Source organism: Nerophis lumbriciformis, linkage group LG23 (genome assembly GCF_033978685.3).
Source record: "Nerophis lumbriciformis linkage group LG23, RoL_Nlum_v2.1, whole genome shotgun sequence".
In the NCBI taxonomy this organism is placed as follows: Eukaryota; Metazoa; Chordata; class Actinopteri; order Syngnathiformes; family Syngnathidae; genus Nerophis; species Nerophis lumbriciformis.
In genome coordinates, this window is record NC_084570.2 from 15,237,986 (window position 1) to 15,251,554 (window position 13,569).

General features: G+C 41.1%; 1 protein-coding gene across 3 annotated transcripts in view; it reads left to right on the forward strand.

Moving 5' to 3' along the window:
• Positions 1-13,569, forward strand: part of LOC133622361 (E3 ubiquitin-protein ligase Midline-1-like) — a 121,794-nt gene that overhangs the window by 88,410 nt on the left and 19,815 nt on the right. For all 3 annotated transcript variants that reach the window (XM_061985007.1, XM_061985008.1, XM_061985006.1), the window contains exon 4: positions 3,071-3,178. In XM_061985007.1, coding sequence (XP_061840991.1) covers positions 3,071-3,178 — 108 coding nt within the window. The remainder of the gene's footprint in view (positions 1-3,070; positions 3,179-13,569) is intronic.

The window sequence follows — 13,569 nt, forward strand, 5'->3', positions numbered from 1 at the left end:
ACACGCCACCAGGGCCACGGAGACCAGCCGGCGCCAGCCCGCCGGTCAGCCCGAACGCCAACACGCAAACAAGAGACACCAACAACCCCCCCAACCAAAAGGCCCCCCACCCCAACCCAAACCCGCACAAACACACCACCGCCCAAACAACCGGGACACAGCATCCAGACCAGACACGGGGGCTGCGCCGCCACCACACCAAGTCACCGACAGAGACCCCACAGCGCAAGGTCGGGCCACACGGGCACGGACCCCATCCAACAGGAAGTGAGACCCGCGCGACGCCACACACAAATAAATAATAAGATTTAAAAAAAAATGAAATAAAATAAAATAAAAAAAATAAAAATAAAAAATAAAAAATAAAAATAAAAGTGTGTTCTATCTTGTTCTATTTTTAAACAAAGAAAACAATCTGAAGTTGTCTTTATTTTTAAGTTATCATGCTGTGATTTTACCAGTCCGGCTTACTTGGGAGTAGATTTTTCTCCATGTGGCCCCCCATCTAAAACGAGTTAGACACACCTGGTTTAAATGATCCCTATCCCATGCAACATTCTGTCACACGGTCTAGCGGGCATCAGCAACTTCTACACCAGTGTTTTTCAACCACTGTGAGATACAGTCTGGTGTGCCGTGGGAGATTATGTAATTTCACCAAATTGGGTTAAATATATATTTTTGCAAACCAGTAATTATAATCCGCAAATGTGCCGTTGTTGAGTGTCTGTGCTGTCGAGAGCTCGGCAGAGTAACCGTGTAATACTCTTCCATATCAGTAGGTGGCAGCAGGTAGCTAATTGCTTTGTAGATGGTTTGTCGTGATCACAATATGCGGGAGGCAGTGTGCAGGTAAAAACGTTTCTAATCCTTAAACCAAAAATAAACAAAAGGCGAGTGCCGCGAAAAAAAGGCATTGAAGCTTAGGGATGACCATGCAAAACAAAACTAAAACTGAACTGGCTACAAAGTAAGCAAGAACAGAATGCTGGACGACAGCAAAGACTTACAGAGTGTGGAGCAGACGTGACATGACATGACAATCAACAATGTCCACACAAAAAAAGATAGCAACAACTTAAATGTTCTTGATTGCGAAAACAAAGCAGGTGTGGGGAATAGCGCTCAAAGGAAGACATGAAACTGCTACAGGAAAATACCAACAAAACAGGAAAAGCCACCAAAATAGGAGCGCAAGACAAGAACTAAAAAATTACACACAGGAAAACACCAAAAAACTCCAAATAAGTCACGGCGTGATGTGACAGGTCGTGACAGTACACCTACTTTGAGACAAGAGCTATAGTGATGCATGCTTGTTTATGGTTTAAAGTCATATCCAACAATTGCGACAACAACTTTTTATTGTCTACTAGGTTTCATTTTGTAATGATTTCTGCTGGGGGTGTGCCTCTGGATTTTTTCAAAGAAAAAAATGTGCCTTGGCTCAAAAAAGGTTGAAATGGTAAAAAGTGTTATACTTGTATAGCGCTTTTCTACCTTCAAGGTACTCAAAGCGCTTTGACACTATTTCCACATTCACCCATTCACACACACATTCACACACTGATGGCGGGAGCTGCCATGCAAGGCCCTAACCACCACCCATCAGGACATAATTTTCCGGGAGATTCCCGAAATTCAGCGCCTCTCCCGAAAACCTCCCGGGACAAATATTCTCCCGAAAATCTCCCGATTTTTTTAGCCGGAGCTGGAGGCCACGCCTCCTCCAGCTCCATGTGGACCTGAGTGAGGACAGCCTTTTTTCACGACGGGAGGACAACAGGGTGACAAGAACTAAATCATCCAGACTAGATAGAAATTGTATTATTATGTTTATGTTACCTAAAAATAAATATATTTATTAATTAAAAAAAAACAAAAACGAAATAAATGTTTACTATATTTTGCTAAAAACATCAAAATTAATTGTATTTTTATTTGTATTTTTTCTGACTCCTTATTACATTCAGCCATAGAATTATACATTAAAATAAACATATTTGAAATAATTAATTTTAAACTATCATAATAATTCATTTAAAATGACCATATTTAATTAATAAAATAATTGCTTGTTTATCAACAACTTTAGCATTTTATTCATTACATTTTGAAGCTCTCAGAAGCCAAGTTATGTTATATTCCTTAATATTTATTTATGCAAGTTTGAAGTATCAATTATCTAAACACAGTTTTGTTTGCATATTTTCAGGATATATATGAAATACTTGACTTGGTGAATTCTAGCTGTCAATATACTCCTCCCCTCTTAACCACGCCCTTAACCACGCCCTGCCCCACCCCCGACCACACTCCCACCCCCCACCTCCCAAAATTGGAGGTCTCAAGGTTGGCAAGTATGCATCAGGAGCAAGGGTGAAGTGTCTTGCTTCAAGGACACACGTACGTGACTAGGTCGGTAGAAGCTGGGGAATCGAACCAGGAACCCTCAGGTTGCTGGCACGGCCACTCTCCCAACAGTGCCACGCCGTCCCAAAAAAACCCCACTGCTCTACACCAGTGGTTCTCAACCTTTTTTCAGTGATGTACCCCCTGTGAAAATTGTTTTAATTCAAGTACCCCCTAATCAGAGCAAAGCATTTTTGGTTGAAAAAAAGAGATAAAGAAGTAAAATACAGCACTATGTCATCAGTTTATGATTTATTAAATTCTATAAAAGTGCAAAATATTGCTAATTTGCAGTGGTCTTTCTTGAACTATTTGGAAAAAAATATTTGTATTTATATTTACAAAGGATTTATGAATTGTTGCTATTTTTAGAATATTTAAAAAAAATCTCACGTACCCCTTGGCATACCTTCAAGCACCCCCAGGGGTACGCGTACCCCCATTTGAGAACCACTGCTCTACACTACGGACCTTTCTGTCGGGCCGGAGGATGAACGCGGTATTTGCCGACGTCGAGCCCTGAGTGCAACGTCCGCTTTTGGCATTTGGATGTCAATCAAGGATGAGACGGACGAGCGCATAATGTCAACCCTGTCTGACACTGTCGGAGGAGGATGAATCCAACCGGCGGTCTGTTACTTTCTGCATTGCCTCGCAGGTGAATGCGTCCCGCCAGGAGGGCAAGCTCATGGACGAGTGCGACCTTCTGATCGACATCATCCAGCAGAGGAGGCAGATCATAGGGAGCAAAATCAAGGAGGGGAAGGTGAGACCTATGATTTTATTTTCTTTACACATCTATTGATCAATAAACTGCTGCTACACTTCTCTCAGTTTTTGGTCGAAAGCAGTATTTTTTTGCCTTCCCATTTGCGATATAGACAATGTTTGATACGAATGACATAAATGTGGCCGACAATAGAGCTTTTAATACGAGCGTTATATCATAACAATGCATGTTGACCACACGTTGTAACTGTGATTTTGCACATCTGACACCGACAATGCAACGCAGCGTCTTCGCGAGTGGCTACAAGTATCGTTATCACCGGAGGAAAAGGAATAGCTAAGCATGCTACACTACACAATGGAGCAGGATAGCATAGCGAACCATTAAGAAAGAGCTCTTGAATGTGAACAAGGGTGGGGAGGGGGGATGGGGGGGGGGGGGGGGGGGTCAAAACAAATATACAAACCCCAAAACCAGTGAGGTTGGCACGTTGTGTAAATCGTGAAAAAAAACAGAATACAATGATTTGCACATCCATTTCAACCTACCGTATTTTTCGGACTATAAGTCGCAGTTTTTTTTCATAGTTTGGCCGGGGGTTGCGACTTATACTCGGGAGCGACTTATGTGTGAAATTATTAACACACTACTGTAAAATATCAAATAATATTATTCAGCTCATTCACGTAAGAGACTAGACGTATAAGATTTCATGGGATTTAGCGATTAGGAGTGACAGATTGTTTGGTAAACGTATAGCATGTTCTATAAGTTATAGTTATTTGAATGACTCTTACCATAATATGTTACGTTAACATACCAGGCACGTTCTCAGTTGGTTATTTATGCCTCATATAACGTACACTTATTCAGCCTGTTGTTCACTATTTTTTATTTATTTTAAATTGCCTTTCAAATGTCTATTCTTGATGTTGGGTTTTATCAAATAAATTTCCCAAAAAAATGCGACTTATATATGTTTTTTTCCTTCTTTATTATGCATTTTCGGCCGGTGCGACTTATACTCCGGTGCGACTTATACTCCGAAAAATACGGTATATTCAATTGAATAGACTGCAAAGACAAGATACTTAACGTTCGAACTGGAAAAATTATATTTATGGGGGTGTTTTAGTGCCCAAGACATGGGTAACTTACACATCTGTGAAGGCGCCATTAATGCTGAAAGGTACGTACAGGTTTTGGAGCAACATACGTTGCCATCCAAGCAACGTTATCACGGACGCCCCTGCTTATTTCGGCAAGACAATGCCAAGTCACGTGTTACATCAGCGTGGCTTCGTAGTAAAAGAGTGCAGGTACTAGACTAGCCTGGCTGTAGTCCAGACCTGTCTCCCATTGGAAATGTGTGGCAATATGAAGCCTAAAATACCACAACGGAGACCCCCGGACTGTTGAAAAACTTAAGCTGTACATCAAGCAAGAATGGGAAAGAATTCCACTTGAAAAGCTTCACAAATTGGTCTCCTCAGTTCCCAAACGTTTACTGAGTGTTGTTAAAAGGAAAGGCCATGTAACACAGTGGTACAAATGCCCCTGTGACAACTTTTTTGCAATGTGTTGCTGCCATTAAATTCTAAGTTAATGATTATTTGCAAAAAAAAATAACATTAAGTATCTTGTCTTTCCAGTCTATTCAATTGAATCTAAGTTGAAAATGATTTGCAAATCATTGTATTCTGTTTTTATTTACCATTTACACAACGTGCCAACTTCACTGGTTTAGGGTTTTGTATATGATGATACCAAATATAGTATATGTCAGTGGTCCTTACTACAGTGATTACATCGATATGTTTATGCTGTCACAAATTTTTTTTTTGTTATTGTTTAGAAACTTAGTAAATAAGAGCCAATAGTAGTTTTTACTTTTACATGTTGTATGTAATGCAAGGAAATAAGCAAATATTTATCTAATATATAAATCTCAAGTATAAACAATGGTATGGCGTCTGGCCAATACTGCCTCTGTAACTACTATATTTTCCGAACTACAGAGCCCACCTGTATATAAACCGCACACACTAATTTTTAGTTCTACGACTAGGACGAAAACCACACTGCTCCTGCTAAATTCGAGGTTCCTCCTCTCCAGTACACTCGAATAGACCTTACCGGGAAGGCTGAGGAAGGTCATCCCACGATAGTTGGAACACACTCTTCGGTTCCCCTTCTCAAAGAGAGGAACCAGCATACCGGTCTGTTAATCCAGAGGTCAGCACCCCCCATGTCCACGCATTGTTGCAGAGTCTTGTCAACCAAGAAAGCTCCACAGCATCCAGAGTCTTAAGGAACTCCGGGCGGATCTCATCCACCCCCGGGGTCTTTTTGATTACCTCAGCCCCAGAAATAAGAGAGTCCACCACAGATTGGAAGATGTGTAGGTGGGATTGAGGAGGTCTTCGAAGTATTCCCCCCACCGATCGACAACATCCGTAGTTGAGGTCAGCAGCACACCACCCAGTGCTGGTTGTCCAGAATTGCTTCGAAGCCATCTGGAAGTCATTTTCCAGGGCTCCCCCAAACTCCTCCAATGTCCGAATTTTTGGCTTGGCCTGTCTGTACCTGTTCACTGCCTCTGTAGTCCTATGAGCCAAAAGGACCCGATAGGACTCTTTCCTTAGCTTGAGGGCATCCCTCACCGCTGGGCTTCTCTGCTTAGGCTGCTGCCCCCGCGACCTGATGGTATTGGATTGATACCCAAATATATCCATGTATCCAAACAACTAGAATACATCTTTATTACATTTTAATAAGTGTAGATAAAAAATATGTTACAAATAAAAGTAGCCAGCTATTAACAGTAAATTATCAAGTAGACTAATATTGGTTTTGAGGAAATTATTCAGCCGGAAATGACTTGGAACCCTATGACAAATATTATGTATAGTACACACCTTCTCATTCAATGGGTTTTCTTTATTTTCGTGACTATTTACATTGTAGATTGTCACTGAAGGCATCACAACTATGAATGAACACATGTGGAGTTACGTACTTAACAAAAAAAGGTGAAATAACTGAAAACATGTTTTATATTCTAGTTTCTTCAAAATAGCCACCCTTTGCTCTGATTACTGCTTTGCACACTCTTAGCATTCTCTCGATGAGCTTGAAGAGATAGTCACCTGAAATGGTTTTCACTTCAAAGGTGTGCTTGAAGCTCATGGAGAGAATGCCAAGAGTGTGCAAAGCAATAATCAGAGCAAAAGGTGGCTATTTTGAAGAAACTAGAATAGAAAACATTTTTTTCCGTTATTTCACCTTTTTTTGTTAAGTACATAACTCCACATGTGTTCATTCATAGTTTTGATGCCTTCAGTGACAATCTACAATGTAAATAGTCATGAAAATAAAGAAAACACATTGAATAAGGAGAAGGCGTGTCCAAACTTTTGTATGATATATTATTTTATGAATTAACTCGTTACAATAGGAAGCCGCAATATATGTTGCGAAATAGACGTTAGTGCTATATCGGCCATCCTTACTTCCTGTCCCTCAGCCTGTTTATTTTTGAAACGATGCATTCCAGAGAGTGTACTCCAAACCTGTCCTGATGCCTTCAAAGGGACTTTCATCAGGCACAACAAGCTTCTGGTGTCTCAGCTCGTAATAAAGTAACTACTTTTTCCTTTATTCGATAGAGCGCCAGGAAGGATCAACAGGGTTTAAACGTGTCTAACCGTGGTGAAAGGACTGACATTACAATGTTCATGCCAAATTGCTGACAAACTGTCCTTTGCCCTCATTTCAGTCTGACCTCAATCTGTCTCTTAAAATCTCGGCACATCGTGACGGGGAGTTGAACTGCGGGGGGTGCACGGGTGCACTGAATTTTAAGGACGCATTTTGGTTACGGAGATCCCGACTATTCTGTAAATTTTTATTTTTTCCCCACAATGCTCGGCTTTTGTGCCAAGATAAACAAATTGGAAGTTCAAATTAATTAGGATGTAAAATACAGAGGTTTTACTTCTGATGCGATACCGATATTGCAGCTTTGAGTGTTTGGTTGATGCGGTATCAGCGCGAATAATACATCATTTAGTTTTTTTTTGTATAGTCGAATGTTCGAAAAGGTTTGATCAAGTGAAAATTACTCAAACAGAGAACAATATCAAGAATGCAAAACACAAAACTATCATTAACTGTCTGGAATGGACTTAGTGTGGTAATTGTTTTTTGGCGGCAGCTAGTGGCCACGATAGTAAAGCTTATGACGCTGAATTAAGCTGAAAGATGCAAACACGTTTGTTACTGGATACTTCTTAATACGCTTCTGCCTTGAAGACTTTGTATCCGTAAATAATATGCAAGTATGATTATTTGATACGTCGTTACCTACTCAGTGGCCTAGTTGTTAGAGTGCCTGCCCTATGATCGGTAGGTTGTGAGTTCAAACCCCGGCCGAGTCATACCAAAAACTATAAAAATGGGACGCATTACCTCCCTGCTTGACACTCAGCATCAAGGGTTGGAATTGGGGGTTAAATCAACAACAATGATTCCCGGGCGCGGCCACTGCTGCTGTTCACTGTTCCCCTCACCTCCCAGGGGGTGATCAAGGGTGATGGGTCAAATGCACAGAATCATTTCGCCACACCTAGTGTGTGTGTGACAATCATTGGTACTTAAAACATTATCACAATTTCAGAATGGTTAAAACCATTAAAAATCAGTTCCCAGTGGCTTATTATATTTTTCGAAGTTTTTTTCAAAATTTTACCCATCACGCAATATCCCTCAAAAAAGCTTCAAAGTGCCTGATTTTAACCATCGTTATAAACACCCGTCCATTTTCCTGTGACGTCACATAGTGAAGCCAACACAAACAAACATGGCGGAAAGAACAGCAAGCTATAGCGACATTAGCTCGGATTCAGACTCGGATTTCAGCGGCTTAAGCGATTCAACAGATTACGCATGTATTGAAACGGATGGTTGTAGTGTGGAGGCAGGTAGCGAAAACGTAATTGAAGAAGAAACTGAAGCTATTGAGCCATATCGGTTTGAACCGTATGCAAGCGAAACCGACGAAAACGACACGACAGCCAGCGACACGGGAGAATCAAATCAAATCAAATCAACTTTATTTATAAAGCACATTTAAAATTTACCACAGGGGTAGCCAAAGTGCTGTACAATGAGCAGGTTAAAAGATAAAACGAGTACCGAGCAAACACAACACAACACAAACAGAACATGATAAAAAATAAATAATTAAAATAGAATTAATAAAAACATAAAAACATAAAAACAGGATCACAGCAGGTGTATTATGGGGCGCCATTGCAGGATGGATATCACTCAGTGTTAAAAGCCATGGAATAAAAGTATGTTTTTAAGAGAGATTTAAAAACAGGAAGAGAGGAGGCTTGTCTAACACTCAGGGGTAGGTCGTTCCAGAGCTTGGGAGCAGCAACGGCGAAAGCTCTGTCACCTCTAAGCTTCAGCCTTGTGTCAGGGACCGTCAACAGCAGCTGATCGGCTGATCTTAAGGATCGGGTGGGGCAGTAAGGCTGAAGGAGGTCGGAGAGATAGGTTGGCGCGAGGTTGTTTAGACATTTAAAAACAAATAAAAGGAGTTTAAAATGTATTCGGTAACGCACAGGGAGCCAGTGAAGGGACGCTAAAATAGGGGTGATGTGCTCACGTCTGCGGGTCTGTGTTAGCAGACGAGCAGCAGAGTTCTGTACGAGCTGCAGGCGGGCGAGGGAGGCCTGGCTAATGCCAACATACAGGGCATTACAGTAATCAAGACGAGTCGAGATAAAAGCGTGGATTAATTTCTCAAGATCATGTCTTGATAAAAGCGGTTTCACTTTCGCTATTTGGCGTAATTGATAAAAGCTTTTTTGAACGACGCTGCTGATTTGTTTTTCGAATTTAAAATCTGAGTCAAACTTTACCCCCAGGTTTGTGACAGAGTCGCTGAGATACGGGGTCAGAGTGCCGAGGTCAACGTTGGGGGAGGGAGAGCGACTTGGACCGAACAACATAACTTCTGTTTTGTCTTCATTTAGGCTCAGGAAGTTAGCTGAAAGCCAGACTTTGATGTCGTGCAGGCAGTCAATAAGACTTTGAACCGTGTTATTTTGTGCCATGGGAAAATAAATCTGGCAATCATCGGCATAAAAATGAAATGCAATACTGTACTTCCTAAAAATAGAACCAAGGGGGAGAAGGTAAAGCGCAAATAAAATTGGGGCAAGGATTGAACCCTGGGGGACCCCATGTGGTAAAGGAGCTGTGGACGACATAAAACTGTCTACTTTTACACAAAAACTCCTGTCGGTTAGGTACGACCGGAACCAGTTGAGGGCGGCGCCCTTAATGCCCACACAGTTCTCAAGACGAGTGATTAAGGTGGCGTGGTCGACGGTGTCGAACGCAGCAGACAGATCTAAAAGCACCAGGACAACATATTTACCAGAATCAGTGGACAGGAGGATATCGTTAAAAACTTTTAGAAGCGCTGACTCTGTGCTGTGGAGGGCTTTAAAACCGGACTGGAACAGCTCAGTGATACCATTATCCTCTAAGAAGGGCAGCAACTGACTGTAGACAACCTTCTCTAATATTTTGGAAATGTATGGAAGATTAGAGATAGGTCTGAAGTTAGAGAGGAGAGAGGGGTCGAGGCTGGGTTTTTTAAGTAGAGGTCGTACCACTGCATGTTTAAACTCTACTGGAACTATTCCAGAAGAGAGGCTACTATTGATAATGTTAAGGACACTTGATCCAATAGTAGCAAGTACCTCCTTAAACAGGCGAGGTGGGAGGGCATCTGCAGGAGAACCAGAGGGCTTCATATGACTAACTGTGTCACTTAAAAAAGAAAAGGACACCGGCTCAAACTGATGGAAAACAGAAGAGAAATGCAGGGGAACAGAAGGGTCATATGAAGGCTGAGATAGACTGGCTCTAGTTGACACAATTTTGTCAGTGAAAAAATGGAGACAATTTTCACAGAATTCAAAAGAAGCATCAAAACCAGCAGATTTGGGAGCATCAATGACAGTGTTAATAGTTTTAAACAGAACTCTGGGGTTGTTACAGTTAGAAGATATAATCTGAGATAGATATATATTCATTTCTGCTTTTACAGTCATCTGAAAGGAAAACAGGCTTTCTTTAAAAATGGCAAAGGACACATGCAGCCTGTCTTTTTTCCATTTTCTCTCTGCTCTTCTACATACGCGCCTGGCAGCCCGAGTGACGTCATTCAACCAGGGTTGAGGCGTGGCTTTAGCGCGGCGGCATTTGAAAGGCGCGATCGTGTCCAGTGTTTGTGAACAGATAGAGTTGAACCCAGAAACCAACTCTTCAGTATTCAGACACACAGATGCTGCAGAATTATCATCACAAAGAGTCAAAAAAATAGAGGAGAACCGAGCAGGAGACGAAGAATTAAACATGCGAGAGCGTTGGGGCGGTGCGCACAATTTAACTGGACACTGCGTGGCAATATCAAACAGGATCGGCATGTGATCAGAGAACACAGCGTCGCAAATGTCCAAATTAAAAACACACAAACCATACGAGAGCACTAAATCGAGTGTATGCCCGCGTTCATGTGTAGAACCACACACAGACTGTACAAAGTTAAATGAGTCGATTATATTCAGGAAGCTCCTGGAAAGCGGCTCATCTGGACAGCAGGTGTGAATATTAAAATCACCCACAATAAGGACACGATCATATTTGGGCAGGATTTCAGCCAGAAATTCAGAAAAGTCAGTTATAAAGTCTTTGTGGTACTTGGGTGGTCGATAGATGACGGCACACAGGACGACATCAGAAAGACCCAGTTCAAACATGCACAGTTCGAAGAAAGCGAGGACGAATTCGGCGATCGCCTTCTAACCAACGATTGGTATGTGTTTGTTTAGCATTAAAGGAAACTAACAACTCTGAACTAGGTTTACAGCATATGAAATACATTTGGCAACAACATGCACTTTGAGAGTGCAGACAGACCAATTTTCATCAATTAATATATTCTGTAGACATACCCTCATCCGCGCTCTTTTCCTAAAAGCTGATCTGTCCAGTTTTGGAGTTGATGTCAGCAGGCCAGGGAAGCTAGGGTCGATATTCTTCTCTTGATCATCTTCGGTGGCATAAGGGACGGTGTGAGCCAAGACATCCAGGGGGTTTAGCTCGCTCGTCTGCGGGAACAAACTGCCGCCATTGCTTGCCGTGCTACCGAGGTCCTTTGTCCCTGAATTGCTCACACACTCAGGCAGATTCAATGGGGGTCTGGCGGCAGATTTCTTTGATTTTATCGTTGGAAATGCATCAGCTTTGAGTGTCGCAGGATATCCACACATTCTTGCCATCTCTGTCGTAGCATAGCTTTCGTCGGTAAAGTGTGCGGAACAAACGTCCAATTTCTTGCCACTTTCGCATCTTTGGGCCACTGGTGCAACTTGAATCCGTCCCTGTTCGTGTTGTTACACCCTCCGACAACACACCGACGAGGCATGATGTCTCCAAAGTACGAAAAACAGTCGAAAAACCGGAAAATAACAGAGCTGATTTGACTCGGTGTTTGAGAAAATGGTGGATTGCTTCCCGTTGTGACGTCACAACGTCATCGCTCCGAGAGCGAATATTAAAAAGGTGTTTAATTCGCCAAAATTCACCCATTTAGAGTTCGGAAATCGGTTAAAGAAATATATGGTCTTTTTTCTGCAACATCACGGTATATATTGACGCTTACATAGGTCTGGTGATAATGTTCCCCTTTAAACTTTAACTTTATATTGACAAATGTGGTGTTTTAGACTGCAATGCTGTTCAAGTAGGTTTTAAATCAACATACTTTACCACTGATTTGTTCTAAAACTACTAAAGCTGCCAAAAGCAAAGCATCATTAAAGTAAAAAAAAAGTACCACAGATAGTCACACACACACTAGGTGTGGTGAGATTACCCTCTGCATTTGACCCATCCCCTTTTTCCACCCCCTGGGAGGTAAGGGGAGCAGTGAGCAGCAGCGGTGGCCGCGCTCGGGAATCATTTTTGGTGATTCAACCCCCAATTCCAACCCTTGATGCTGAGTGCCAAGCAGGGAGTTAATAAATCATCATTCATCTGATCAAATATTTTAGTCCAAATAAACCATATTAAGCACAAGAATAAAAAATCCATAAAAAAGACTTTGGCGACGTTTTACGGGCAGTTTGTCCAAGTTGTGTATGTTGATCCGGTAGTCACAGGCTACAGACGCTAACAAGTCTGTATGAAAGAGGCTTAACAGCATATAATGAAATTTGAAGACAAAAAAATATATAGGAATGGGTACCAAAACAAACACGGGTGATGACGTAAACGGTAGTAATCAGACCGGGAAAATGTATCTGCGCTTGCCTCATCGGTGGCTGCAGCGCTAGCTTACAAGAACAACATTGCGTTTCCTCATTATCGTCCAATCAGGGTCACGGTGAGCGAGGTGCATTCGCAAACCACGAAATTGTGAGCATCGACATTACATAACACAAGCAAGTAGGTTTTATTTAGTATGTCCCGTAATGTTGCTGGTTTTAGTGTGATGATTGTGACCATTTGTTTTGGATTTTATTTCTTATTTTTGAATGTATTACTTGGTTATAGCTGTGTTTATATATTTTAAATTATTAGTCCTTACAACTTGAATACCCCACATTTCCTTACAGATAAATACCGTATTTTTTGGAGTATAAGTCGCCGAAAATACATACTAAAGAAGGAAAAAAACATATATAAATCGCACTGGAGCCCGGCCAAACTATGAAAAAAACTGCGACTTATAGTCCGAAAAATAAGGTAGTAATTGTTTTTAACAAAACTTTGGATGAACTGTTTAAAAAGTACCGATTTGGCAGGCATATCAGTTAAAATGTAAACGATACCCATCATTATAATACATAATACATCAAATATTACTCTGTAGAATGGAGTTTTTTTCACTGAATCACTTCCATTTTAAAATACTACATTAACAAATAACAACACAAAAGGTCCACATTATGTGGATAAATATTTGTTTCGGAAAACAGATTTTAGTTTTTCAGTTGACATAAAATGATGTTTAAGTTGTTTATTCCAGTGTCTCTTAATAATTTTTGGGCCACGAGTGCCCCACAGAGGGCCGCACAAAATATGCATCTCAGCAGTGGTCTGTTCGGGCTGCAGTGGTACTCAGTTGTAATGCACTATTCCACCACTTGTGGCAGTAAAGACAATATCAAACAAACAGAATGAGTCTGGAGTTTCTTAAGTGCAAACTTTTTGACTAAAGTGGTAAAACTGTATTTTCATTTGCACTGAAATGTTATTACATTTTTTAAAGAAACAGATTATATTAATACCAATTATTAATTTACTTAGAATGTATCTATCTCTATGTCATTTAAATT